This window comes from Grus americana, chromosome 7, assembly GCF_028858705.1.
Source record: "Grus americana isolate bGruAme1 chromosome 7, bGruAme1.mat, whole genome shotgun sequence".
NCBI lineage: Eukaryota > Metazoa > Chordata > Aves > Gruiformes > Gruidae > Grus > Grus americana.
Genome location: NC_072858.1, coordinates 11404250 through 11416911, shown reverse-complemented (window position 1 = coordinate 11416911; position 12662 = coordinate 11404250). Strand labels below are relative to the sequence as shown.

The 12662-nt window shown below is 54.3% G+C and overlaps 1 protein-coding gene across 1 annotated transcript; it reads left to right on the top strand.

Annotated features, from left to right (window-relative positions):
• Positions 1-9146: 9146 nt before the first annotated feature.
• ADRA2A (adrenoceptor alpha 2A) lies at positions 9147-12655 on the top strand. The gene has a single exon (XM_054832750.1). It carries the CDS (start codon positions 9393-9395, stop codon positions 10725-10727), a length of 1335 nt encoding a protein of 444 aa, XP_054688725.1. The 5' UTR covers positions 9147-9392; the 3' UTR covers positions 10728-12655.
• Positions 12656-12662: the final 7 nt, after the last annotated feature.

The following is a 12662-nucleotide window of genomic DNA, read 5'->3' as shown; positions in this document are numbered from 1 at the left end:
GTGGAGATGTATTATACCTCTTCTCTCAGCATCTAGTATAACAGCCTGCCTTCTCTTAAGTGCTTTGTCCTGCTTATACATTACCACCCTCGGTATAGTATTCCCAGATAGGATAAATGTTTCCTGGGGAGAGAGCTATTTTGTATTGCTGAGAAGCAACTGACGGTGCTGAATAAGCAAATAAATCAAAAGCTGGTGTTTAAACTTAATTTGAGCCTCTCAGGAAAAAAAACGTTGTACCTTGCAATCTGCATAGGGATAATTGTATTGTAGGCAACAAGGGACCGAGCACAGTAAGGATGATGGATTTCCCTCTGGGGCACATTGCATGCAGGATCTGCAAACCACCGCGAGGATGGAAACCCTGGAGAGAAGAACCCTCCCTCCTGTGCCCACCGGATGACGAACGTTTCTGTTGGCTTTCCGCTCGCCTGGCTATCATCACGCAGGCCGGGAAGGTGTTGGACCATCTGCCAGCCGGAGTTCAAATGCAGGGCAGCCCCTGGCCGGGCTGCGAGGGCTGCACCCGCTCTGCGAGCTCTCCTCTTCGGGAAGTCCCTCCGCAGAGGCAGGTCCCCCCGCCTTCCCTCCCACGGAGCAGATCCACACGCAAACCTTTTTGCCACGTCTCAGTGGGCAGATTGTGGCTGGGGTGTGGGAAGGGGGCCTGGCCTTGGGGGAAATATCCCCTTCCACGTGGCCCGATGGCAAAGGGGCAGCGCTGGGAGAAAGCACCTGTAGAGAGCTGGTGAGGGCGAGCTCCCCGCAGCACCGCCGGAGCTCCTAACGCCAGGCTGAGTCCACAGTAAAGGTTTTTCCTCAAAGGTATTTGTGTCCCTTTCCAACACACTTACTCCTCCACCCACCGCAGTCCTAGCAAATGGTTCAGCTGAGGTGGGGAAGGAGAAGCCTCAAGTCGGCAGGACTCTGCTCAGCCCGACCTCTTTTCCTGGGGGCTTAGCTCAGCCTGCGCCTTTAGCCAAGCTGGGTTTGATCACTGGAGACCTGACTTTGCCCTACTCTGTGCCGCTCTTCTGTGGCTGTCTTTGCTTACTGTCCCCCTGGGAGCTGGGGCTGGTGCTTCCCCAGGGCGAGCCAGGTGGTTTTGGGCAGAGGCTGGAGGACAGGAGGGTGGGAGGTGGTTACCGGTGCCTGGCGAGAGAAGCTACAGCAGCCCGTGGGTTACAGCTGAGGTGGGGGGACAGCAGGGACACAGTGGCCAGGGTTGGGCAGAGGGTCCTGGGATGGGAGCCAGCCTGTGCAGAGGAGTCTTGGCCATGATTTAGGACTGGGGGATGTGCCGGATGCTCCCCCATGTCCTTCTCTGTGTCCCCAGCCCAGGCAGCTGTGGGGGGTAACTGGGAGAAGCTGGTGCAAAGAAAGGTCTCCTTCCAGAGCCAGCTGCAGCTCCTGGATTGCTTCTCAGCGTTATTTGCTTTTGCCACTAGATGGTGAAATAAGTAATAAGGGAAAACACGGAAAGTCTTGCTGCATTCCCCAGCGGCCTCCCTCCCTGTGAAACCACGCTGACGTGCTCTGCTTTCTGGGAACCCGGCAATTTCAGGCAATTATCCCCTAGACCTTTCATACAGCTCAGCCTTCAAGAACTGCTGCTGCCTTCCTGGTTCTTTGATCTTTTTAAGTCTAGTGCTGCCACCCTGAATTCATTTGGACACATGAACTGGGTTAAACACAGACAGCAAACCTGATGGAAGTGGGCATGGAAAGCTGCCTCCTGCTGTAGTGGCTTACTGTGGTCTGGTTTTTGAAGGGGATGTATGATGCAATCCCCCTTTCCCTTGTTGTGAAACCCACACCTTGCCAGGTGGGAACTACAGCTTTCAGTCCCTGCTTGGCTGTTCTCTGCTGTACCCTCTCTTTTCAGAGCTGTTTGCTTTGCTGAAAACTTTACTCTGGCCGTGCCAAAGGAGTTTGCTGGGGATGTGCAGTGAACCGGAGAGTTACAGCTCACCTGGGGCACTTCTGCCTTCGTAAGAGGTATTGAATGAATATTGCTGACTGCAGCCCCTGACCCTGAGGTAGTGTCGCTGTGTCAGTCTCAGATGGAGATGGCGGAGAACGGGGAGGGAAAGGGCAGAGACGTGTGCTCGGGCCCTGGGGAGTGAAACTTGAATGAGTGAGTTACTTCTCAGTTGAGTAATTGAATGTTAACCTCTCCCAGTTGGGAAATTAAATGCTTTAAAGTGAGGCAGCCTCAATTTTACCTTAAATGTGGGCTGGCTCTGCTGATGAGAGGTAACTTGTTCAGCTGCAGAAACTTGATTGGTTTCGTTTAGGGAAGGTTACAAGCAAAGCGAGTGGCGCCCAACCTTTCTCCTCTCTGAATGCTGGCCTGGGTGCCTCTCCACACACCCAGGACAACCTGCTCTTCCTCTGAAAAGCTGGTTAGAAAACCCCTTCTGGTCATTTCTGTACCGTTCCCTTTGCAGCTGGCTGGAGCAGCTGCTGGCGGAGCCCTGCCAGCCCCGGGAGCACGGGGGCTCCTGGCTCTGTTATCGCTCGCTGGGGCTCAGGGGGAGCCGGCTGCCTTTGCGCTGGAGTGGATCAGGGAGCACCCACCGGAGCAGGGCTGTGTGGGGGTGACCTCCAGGAGGGAGCGATGCCAGATGGTGGGGGGTATTGCCTTCCCTTGGCCAGGGCTGGAAGGACTTGGCTGTGTTTTCGCTGTGTTTTGGCTATATGGCCCCATATAGTGTAGTGACAGGACAAGGGGTAATGGGTTTAAGCTGAAGGAGGGTCAATTTAGATTAGATGTTAGAAAGAAATTCTTTACTGTTAGAGTGGTGAGGCACTGGAACAGGTTGCCCAGAGAGGTTGTGGATGCCCCCTCCCTGGAAGTGTTCAAGGCCAGGCTGGATGGGGCTTTGGGCAACGTGGTCAGTGGAGGGTGTCCCTGCCTGCGGCAGGGGGGTTGGAACTAGATGATCTTTGAGGTCCCTTCCAACCCAAGCCATTCTATGATTCTATGATATGTATGGAAAAGCCCACTGTAGTCTGGTAAAGGGTTTTGTTGGAGGCAGTGAGTCAGTCCCCCAAGTGGTATGGAATGTTCCTGTATTAGGAATGGTCCATAGGCTGTTTGGTTTATTTTTTATTATGTTTCTGCCACTATTGGCTAATTTCAGTGGGATCGATCTTGTGAGCTGGCATGATGGGAAGCCTGGGAAGGGGGATGGAGCTGCTCCCCATGCTGAGGGATGGCCCCACAGGTTAGTTCTGGCCACGTTGCAGGATGCAGCGAGGAGGGAGGATTCTCAGCTAGGCAACTGGATAAAGGAAATTGGACTGTGTAAATAACACAATCGTCTGTGCTTGGCACAGAGGAACATGTGTGCGTGTACTTGCCTGTGCTACAGAGAGCAAATGCACATTTCTCTCTCCCTTAGGCATGAAGTGCCTGAGAGGCAGAAGGCCAGTGACACTGACAGCCAGGGAGGAGGTTTCTTCTGCATCACTCCTCCCGCAGAGCTGAAACGAACCTTTAATGTCGCAGAGGCCACTGTGACACCAGACAGAAGCAAAAGAGGGAAAATAATGAATAAATAAACCAGAGGCTCGCATAAGTGCAGTCCCTGTGTCTCAGCCTCACCCCCGACTCTGCCACACTATAATGCGTAGCACGGAAATGTTTCTCTTGGTTGTTGGTTTAGGGCTGTGCAATCAAACCTGGTAGTTAAATCCTGCCAAACAGGGCAGGCAACCCGAACGGCAGCTAATGAGGAAAGGCAAGCAGAGCTTTCAAGCTGTTTGCAAAAAAAAAAAAAACCAAACAAAACACTAACCCACCGGAGGAGCAGGTGGTCACATAGGATCCATCTTTGTGTTGGTTTGAGCCAGCTCTCTGCAGATGGGGGGCAGCGAAGAACTGTCGCCATAGGTAATATTCAGTGTGCCTCCATTCCTTCCCCTCTGAACATCTGATACGGCGGCAGCATCCCTGCTCGCAAGGGGATTAGGTGCTAGCACACACCGCTGTCGCAGCTATCGTTTCCTACTGTTTTATTCAAATAACTTGGAAAAGTACATCCAGCAGCTGAGTCCAGACAAACTCTGTTGAAAAACATGGCTCTGCAGAAGCCATTGCTGTGAGATCTATGAAAAGAGCAAAACCCAAACTCGCACGTTCAGCAGCAGATGGGGAAAGGAAGGGCTGTGGGTTTGAAGGTGTGTGCAGGAGGAAAAGTGCCTGGGGTCCCAAAGAGACTGGAGGGGTGGCCAGAGCAGCCACACTTCTGATTTTTTTTTTTTTTTTTTAAATTCAGATTGTCCTTTTATTTTAAAAATTAATCACAGCATTTGAAACACCCCCCTGGAAATGGATGCTGTGCTTGCTGTATTACTTTGTATTTCTTTGCAGTGGCACCATCACGCACCCAGCAGTGCCAGGTTTGCCGGCAGAAGGTCTGTGCTTTTCCCCCTGATAGCTCCTACGCTGTTTTTACCTCCTGAGGTTAACACAGTAAAGGGGAAAAGCATTTTTTTGCGTGACTTGGGTGCATCTCCATCAGCTTGCCCTAAGCCTGGGGGAAAACTGGCCAACTCGAAGCTGCTGTGAAGGGCTATTCAGCCATTAGTCCACAGGGTGTCACAAGCCATGGGATTTCAGTGTGTTATCCTCAAGGGAGCCCAGTTACTAAAGCAAATTGTCCTGAAAGACACCCTGCTTTGATTTATTCAAATACACCCAGTAGCACGATCAAAATCCACAGCTACAACAAGGGCTTCCTGCCATGGATATGCAAATATTGAGATCAGTGCAAACGAGCAAACCATAGATCTCCTAACACAAAGCAAACTGTGACTGCTGTTTACCTCTGGTCACACAGCACCCACGCACCCACGGCTCCAACCCAAGGCTCCCCTCTTTGACGGCTTGTGTCAAGTTGGCACAGAGCTGCTCTTGAAAGCTTCTGCTGAGAAATAATTTCTGCACCTTGTTCTCATGGTTGCCCCTTTCATGCGGTCCCCCTAGGAGTCCGTGCTGCCGTGCCTTGAGCTAGCTTTAGGTTTGTCTAGCCTCTGTAACCCTGAACCAGACTGTCCAAAAAGCAAGTCTCGGTTCTTCAGCAGCTCTTGTTACTTTTTTCCTTGCCAGAATCTCACTGCTCTTCTGGAAATAAACAATTCCTGGGGCTGCCTGTTCAAAACACACATTTTGCAGCCTTATTACCATAGCGATTCTTTCCAGAGATTATCTCCCCATATGTGATTTGCTCCGTGCTGTGAGCAGCCCTGAGACCCTGTGAACATTTCTCAGCTCCCTCGCCCCAGGAGGCAATAGGGGAGGGTGGTCTCAGGGTCTCGGCTCCCCCCGTGCTGCTGGAAGCGATGCTGGAGCAAGTGGGCGGAAGAGATGCATAAACATGGAGGCGGTGTGCCTAATTAATGACCTGAAATCAGCCGTAAAGGTCAGCTTGTTTGCAAGGGACACGCTCGAGGCACGCATGCTGAACGCAAACTTTGCCGCCGTGCCTTGGAAAGGGCATTGCCGCCCGCCCGGGATGGCAGCTGGTGGAGGGGGAGCTGTCAGAGGAGGATCGATAGCCTTCAGCCTCGCTCATTAGTGTGCACCCAGGCTGTCCCCCCTCGCCGGGCAAGCCCGGCTCTTTGCAGGGCTCTGCTGAGAAACCAGGCTGCTTTCCCGGGGAAAAGGCAGGCTCCTGTGGCTCTTCGGAGCGCAATGCCGCCAGAGAACAGGCTGTTTTCCGGCTGTCTCGTCAAGCACTTGTTGACTGAGTTTGAACTGCAGAGTCCTTATAACTCGTATCAATGCCGTCAGCAGCACACATTCAAAAATTGAGCATCTTGATGTAAATGCCAGGGGATTGATATAAAAATTTTGTTTACTAGCTGTTTTGGGGTTTTTTTTTATTTTTTTTACTCCTGAAGCTTTTCTTTACAGTCTTCCCAGACGCTACAAATTCAAGTTTCTTGCCTAATCTCAGGACTCTGGGAGTTCAGGCTTTACGAATATTACAAATTATCACCACGCATGGTATAGACTTGTAAAGATGGCCGTCCTGTAGGACAGCATCTGCCATGGGTTGTCACGTGAGATCTTAGGGGTCCTTGCCAGCCCTGGCAGTTTCCGACCACCTTTCATCTCAAGAATCGGGCAGAGCCGTGAGATGACCTGCAGAGAAAATAAAGGGGAGACTTGGCTTTACTGAGTCACTTTTCAGACAGCGCTGAACGCTTCTGGTGTCAACAAAATCAAAGAGATGCCATGCACGTGATGGTGGTAGTGCGAGGAAAGTGCCTTTGATGAGACAGGTTTTCTCCATCTCTGGGGTGAATACAATGCCATCCCAGCTGTCCCCCGCCTGCAGAGAGCGCTCTGTCCAGCGGTTTTTCTGGAACAAACCCTTTTCTTCAGGGCTTTTGGCCTCATATGTCCCCCTCACACTCTTTGTGCCAACAAAGAGCCTCCCTAGAAGCTCTGCTTTTGCAATGCGGTGCCTCAGGAGTGATGTTGTTGGCTGGGTTTAGCTTCAGGTGGACTGAGGGTGTCCAGCCGCAAAAGGAGACAGAAAACTAAGGCAGCTGGTCATGTTTTGTTATTTAAATCCGCTCTCTGCCTGTGTTGGGGAACGCAGCTCAGCTTTGCTGGGAGCATGGGGGCATGCAGGGTGTTTCCAGAAAGGCACCGGCCTAGGTCTGGAGCGGAACATCTTGGACAGTCCATGGTGGCCTTAGTGCAGGTGACCTGTTACAACTGAGGTCAAACTGGTCAGAGAAGGAGTTACCCATGTCAGGCAGGGCATGGCCCATGCCCTCCTCCTCTCCAGGTACTTCCAGCCAAGCAGTGACCAAGGAAGCCTCAGCTGGCGGTGATCTCAAGCCCCTGCAGATCCCACATCTGAGGCAGAACAAGACCTGCTGCTGGGCAGAGCTACACGTCCTCGTGCAGAGCACGCAGGTCCCCTACAACGAGCAGAATGCAGAAGATGTCCACAAAGTCCAGTGTCTTCTTGACCTCCCACCTGGCCTTGCTGCCAACTTAGGTGAGTCCCTGTATTGTTTGTGTCTCCACTTGCCCTCTGCGGTGAGGTCTGTGGTTATACATCGCATTTACTCTCAGACAGAGATATTTGTGCGTGCATGTCAGTCATCTTGGGTTCAATTTACAGGTTTTAAGTCACTCCCTGCAGATTGCCCTTTTCCCAGGCAAACTGGCACAGCGGGTCCTGCACTCCCTTGCTCAAACAGTGGGATTCCTCCTCGTTTTCCCTCACTTGGCCCTGTGCCAGCTGCAGAAGCTGTGCTCTCTGGCTCCCAGACCCCGTCTCTCTCACTCCTGCTCCCTCTCTCCTGGGCGTCACCGCTCCTGGGCCTGGCTTATAACACGGTGTGTGGCGCAGGGACAAAGATGACAGGGCTTCCTCCATCTCGCACAGGAAATACGTTCATTGGTCCGAGCATTCGGCAGGGCGATTAATTGAGAGCTGCCTGAATCTGGAGCACCAAGTGAGCATCATTAGAGCCATCTGAAAATGAGGGAGAAGAGACCATGAGTGAGAGGATAAGGGCTGGAGTCCGTGCGCCGTACGGGTGAGTAATCTGTACATGCTGAGAGCTGACAGCTTTGGGGGCCGGGCGGGCTACCAGGTACGTCACTATTGCTCTTTCGCTGTTAAAAAAGTCCCGTGTTGCTGTTGCAGCCGCGCAGGTGGGTGATGCCAGCCCCTGTGCTGCTGGAGGAGCACTTGGGGATGCTCCCCAGGTTCAGGGCATCCCGTGGGGCAGGGCATGGGGACCGCTGCCTGCCTGGGCCTGCTGCCCGCCTCCCTTCCTCCTGCCCGTAGGGCTGGGGAGAGCCAGTGGGGAGCACGGGGAAGGCAACGAGGAGGGCCCGGGAGGCAGTCCGCTGAGTCTGGCGCTGTGGGATGGGAGCCGTCGTGGGTGCTGCGGGGCAGGAGGGCCCGTGCAGCCGGGGGGGCTGGGTGCAGATTGGCAGCAGGGGGGGCTGGCCCCCCCCCCTTCCCTCCGTGGCCCCTGCTACACCCCCCGCCCCGGCCCCTGGGCAGGAGAGTTTCCCTGCCTGTGGAGCAAAGTGCTGGGGCTCCTTCTGACCCCTCTCGGGGGGGTGTCCAGCCCCGCGGGGGGTGACGGCTGGGGCTGAGCCCCGGGCGGGCGGGCGGTGGGTGCAGTGAGGCGCCGCGGCCAGCAGGTGCCACTGCCCCCCCGTGCTGCCCGGGGCCGCCGCCGCTCGCCACGGCGGTAGCGCTGAGGGGGGCAGCGCCCTGCCCGGGGAGGGGTCCCCGCCTCATCTCCACCCCGTTGCCAGCGGCACGGCCGTGCCCCCCCCTCGCCCCGCGGGGCCCAGCCCTGCACATCGGGTCCGTGGGGGAAGCGCTGCCCTCGGGGGTCGCAGCGAGCACGGCCGCGCACCCGGAGCGGAGCCGAACCGCCGCGGCGGAGCCCGTCGGTGCCCCCACGCACAAGCGGGCCGGGGCAACAGCTTCCACTCCAGCGCGGCCCGGGCTGGCGGCGGCAGGAGCAGCCCCCCAGGCGCACCGCGGTGGGTGCCCGGAGCGCCGCGGGCTGCTTAGCGCCTGCACGGCGGTCGCGTCCCCCCACGGACGCCCACCCCCACAAACACGCACCCTAGCACCGCTGCCTCTGCCTCGGTTGCCCCGTGCGCGCATCCGCCCCACGGGTGCGACCCGCCGGGCTCTGCTCCGCGGGGCCTCCCCTTTCTCCGGGCGGGATGAAGCCGCTCCCGCCGTGGGCTGGGCGGGGAGCCGGGCTGGGGGGTCCGTGTGTAAGGGCTGAGGTGCCGGGGGTGATCGGGTGTGCAAAATACAGAAGGGGCTGAGCAGTGTGTGTGTGTGTGTGTGTGCGCTGAGCGAGGGGCGTGAGCACCGGAGCGAGGTGAGTGTGCGTGGGGCGAGGTGTGTAAGGGGCGGGGGGCGCGTGTGTCCGTGCCGGGGGGCGGCTGGGGCGGAGCGGCGGGGGGGGGCGCAGTGCTGGGCGGGAGGGGGGCTGTGCGGGGTGCGTGTCTTTGTATGTGCGTGCGTGTGTGTGTGTGTGTGTGTGTATGTGCGCGCACCGGGGGCAGCTCCCCACGTGGGGCTGACGCGGCAGCCCCGGCCTGATCCGGGGCTATAAAGCGGCTCGGCGGCGAGCGAGACAGAGCAGCCGCCGCCGGCTGCAGCCCCTGCCCAGCTCCGCGCCGCTCCGCGCCCCGCTAAGCGGCTCCCGGCGGGCAGCGCCCCAGCATGAGCCGCGGGCGCCCGCAGCCCCCCGGCGGCCGCCGCGCAGCCCCGCCCCGGCCAGCGGCGCGGTAGGAGCGCGGAGCCCCGCGGAGCCGGGCGCGGCGCGGGTAGGGCAGGGGGCGAAGGGCGGGGGTGTCCACGCAGCCGGGGTTGATGTTTAACCTGGAGCGCCCGTTCACGGAGAGGGGCCACTTCTTCTCCTCCATGGAGTACCAGCGGCAGCTGGAGGAGGAGGAGGGCTACCTGCCTCCTGGCACCAACGGGACCTTCAACGACAGCGGTGCCGGGCCGGGCTGGGGCATGCCGTACCCCCTGCACACCACCGTCACCCTCATCAGCCTGGCGGGCTTGCTCATGCTCTTCACTGTCTTCGGCAACGTCCTGGTCATCATCGCCGTCTTCACTAGCCGGGCACTCAAGGCCCCCCAAAACCTGTTCCTGGTCTCTTTAGCCTCGGCCGACATTCTGGTGGCCACACTGGTCATCCCCTTCTCCCTGGCAAACGAGGTGATGGGGTATTGGTACTTCGGCAAAGTCTGGTGTGAGATCTACCTGGCCTTGGATGTGCTGTTCTGCACCTCCTCCATCGTGCACTTGTGTGCCATCAGCTTGGACCGTTACTGGTCCATCACACAAGCCATCGAGTACAACCTCAAGCGTACCCCGCGCCGCATCAAGTGCATCATCTTCATTGTCTGGGTCATCTCGGCCGTCATCTCCTTTCCGCCACTCATCTCCATAGAGAAGAAGAGCGGGCAGCAGGCTGACCAGGGGGTGGCAGGGTGCAAGATCAATGATGAGAAGTGGTACATCATCTCCTCTAGCATTGGTTCCTTCTTTGCCCCCTGCCTCATCATGATCCTGGTCTACATGCGCATCTACCAGATAGCCAAGAGGCGAACCAGGGTACCACCGAACAAGCGGGCAGAGCGCCCTGAGAAGAGGCAGAATGGCTTGACCGACAAGGAGGACCTGCCACCTACAGCTCAGCTGAATGGAGAGAAGGCAGCAGGAGGTGGCGGTGGGCAGGAGGGAGAGGTCAACGGCATAGACATGGAGGAGACCTCTTCCTCTGAGCACCAGGAGAACAACCAGTGTAAGAAGTCAGAGAGACCGTCGAGGGGAAAGACCAAGACTAAACTGAGCCAGATTAAGCCTGGGGACAGTTTGCCCAGGAAGGCGGAGGAGGAGAGGAACACCAAAGGGTCCCGGTGGAGGGGCAGGCAGAACCGGGAGAAGCGCTTCACCTTTGTGCTGGCGGTGGTGATCGGGGTCTTTGTCATCTGCTGGTTCCCCTTCTTCTTCACCTACACGCTGATGGCTGTCTGCAAGAGCTGCTCTGTGCCCGACACCCTCTTCAAGTTCTTCTTCTGGTTTGGTTACTGCAATAGCTCCTTGAACCCCGTCATCTATACCATTTTCAACCACGACTTCAGACGGGCCTTCAAAAGGATCCTCTGCAGGATAGAGAGGAAAAGGATTGTTTGAAGGACCCTTTGCTATCGGCAGGACTAATTCAAGACTTTGTAGGAGAGTAAGGCATGGCTCTCTTGGGCTGTGCTTGCATGGGATGGTTTCCTTCAGCTCGTGAGCAGGAAGCCTTTAAAACCTGAGATGAGCCTATGGAAATGCCGGGCAGCAGCAAGGAGCAGCAGGCAAGTGGAAGTCCAAGCCGTGGCATTCGGCTTTCCAGGGGAGGATGGCTTTTGACTTGCTTGGTTTATTTTGTTAGGTTTGTTTTTTTTCTTTTGCCAGAATCTCTCAGTGGATATTTTCATGACTGCTCAGTTTGACTCTTTAAAGACAAATAATGTGCAGTTCCGTGAGATGAACAACAAAGAGGGAGTATGCCGCTCCAGAGGTGCTGGCTTTTTTATTTTATTGTATCTTTTTTTTTCCCCTGTTGTATATGTAATTAATTTTATCCCCTTGTAAAATACAGTATTGTATCTCTGAATCTGAATGTCTTAATTTTTGTAAGGCACGCAGCTTTGAAACTGTGAATGCTTTAATTATCTTTGATACCTTAAAAGCCCCTCTCTTCCCACCCCTGAAATCCCCCTCACTCAAAACCACTGAACAACTAGAGCCATTCACCCTACCTGACAGTTTGATAATATTACCAAAACTTGCAACGTCCGGTCATTTTTTTGTCTATAAAGCTTAGGAGCACAAACCTCACCAGACTGGCTATTTTTGTTGTTGGTTTTGTTTTTTTTTTTTAATATCGTACCTGATTCCATTTAATTTCTGTGTTGCCTGTGATACAATACAGCTGAGGTGGTAACTGCCCTCCCGTTATTCATTAAAGCAGACCCTGACGGAGCGGTGGCTTTGCTGTGCAGGCAGGGATGTCCCCGGCGATGGAGTGACGGGCTTTTTCCCGTGCAACGGGAGGCTTGGGATCCGGCCAGGCTGCACACGAGTTAATCTCGTTTGATATTATACCACGCTGCAGCACCGAAATGTGTTCGGTGGTAGCTTGCTTCCCCCGCCTCCAACTGTAAATAGATAACATTTCAAAGCAAATAGCAAAGCTCCATATATCATGTTATCTCGTTTGTATTGATTTGTGATGGGTTAACTCCTATGGGATTTCCTGCAGAAGAGGAGGGGGTTTGTGCTGTTCCACCTTTCTGAATTAAGGGACGAGAGTTCAGTTTTTTATCTGCCAGTCTTATTTTTCCTAGGAAATATGAAAGCATCCCTCTTTCAGTCTTACACAGGGCAAAACTCCGAAACGGGAAACTTTACTGACAGTTTCTCCAGTATTTTATAGTGTAATTAAGCTTTTTTTTTTTAAAAAAAAGAAATGTGTAAATATTGTGAGGTTGGAGCAGGAGAGAGAGTTAACACCGCTTTTACACTTCTTTCCTGAAATGTCTTTCAGCTCTTTCTGCTAAAAAAAAAATAATACAAAAATGGACAGAACAAATCTAACATCCTTGTGCCATGAAGAAATTTCTGGAGAACATTAAAAGGAAAAATGTTTGATTCGTCACAATAAATGAGTCTGCAAGCCTTTTAAGGTTATGAAAACAGCTTTATCAAATACTGACAAGTCTTAGAAATTGTTTGGAGAAAGCAAAGTTTGTATAAGTCTCGTGTATAAGATGAATTTGCCTTCTCTGGAGTCGTATGGTGCACAGGGAAGAGACTTTAAGAAAAATACCTTTTTACTTTTGGGAAGTGTTTTGTTTATTTTGCTCTCTCTTTTGACTTTGTAATTAACTCCAAGGGTCCCCGGATGCATCTGGGGACCTGGAGAGCAATGTTTACATTCACTTGCATTTTCAGAATTGAATCCTCAAGGGGTGAGGAAAGCAGATAAACTGTGCTTTAATGTAAAAAACAAAACCACGAGCAGAAGTTGCTATAATGGATGATTATTTTTATTAAATAAAAGAGTGTTTACAGATCAAG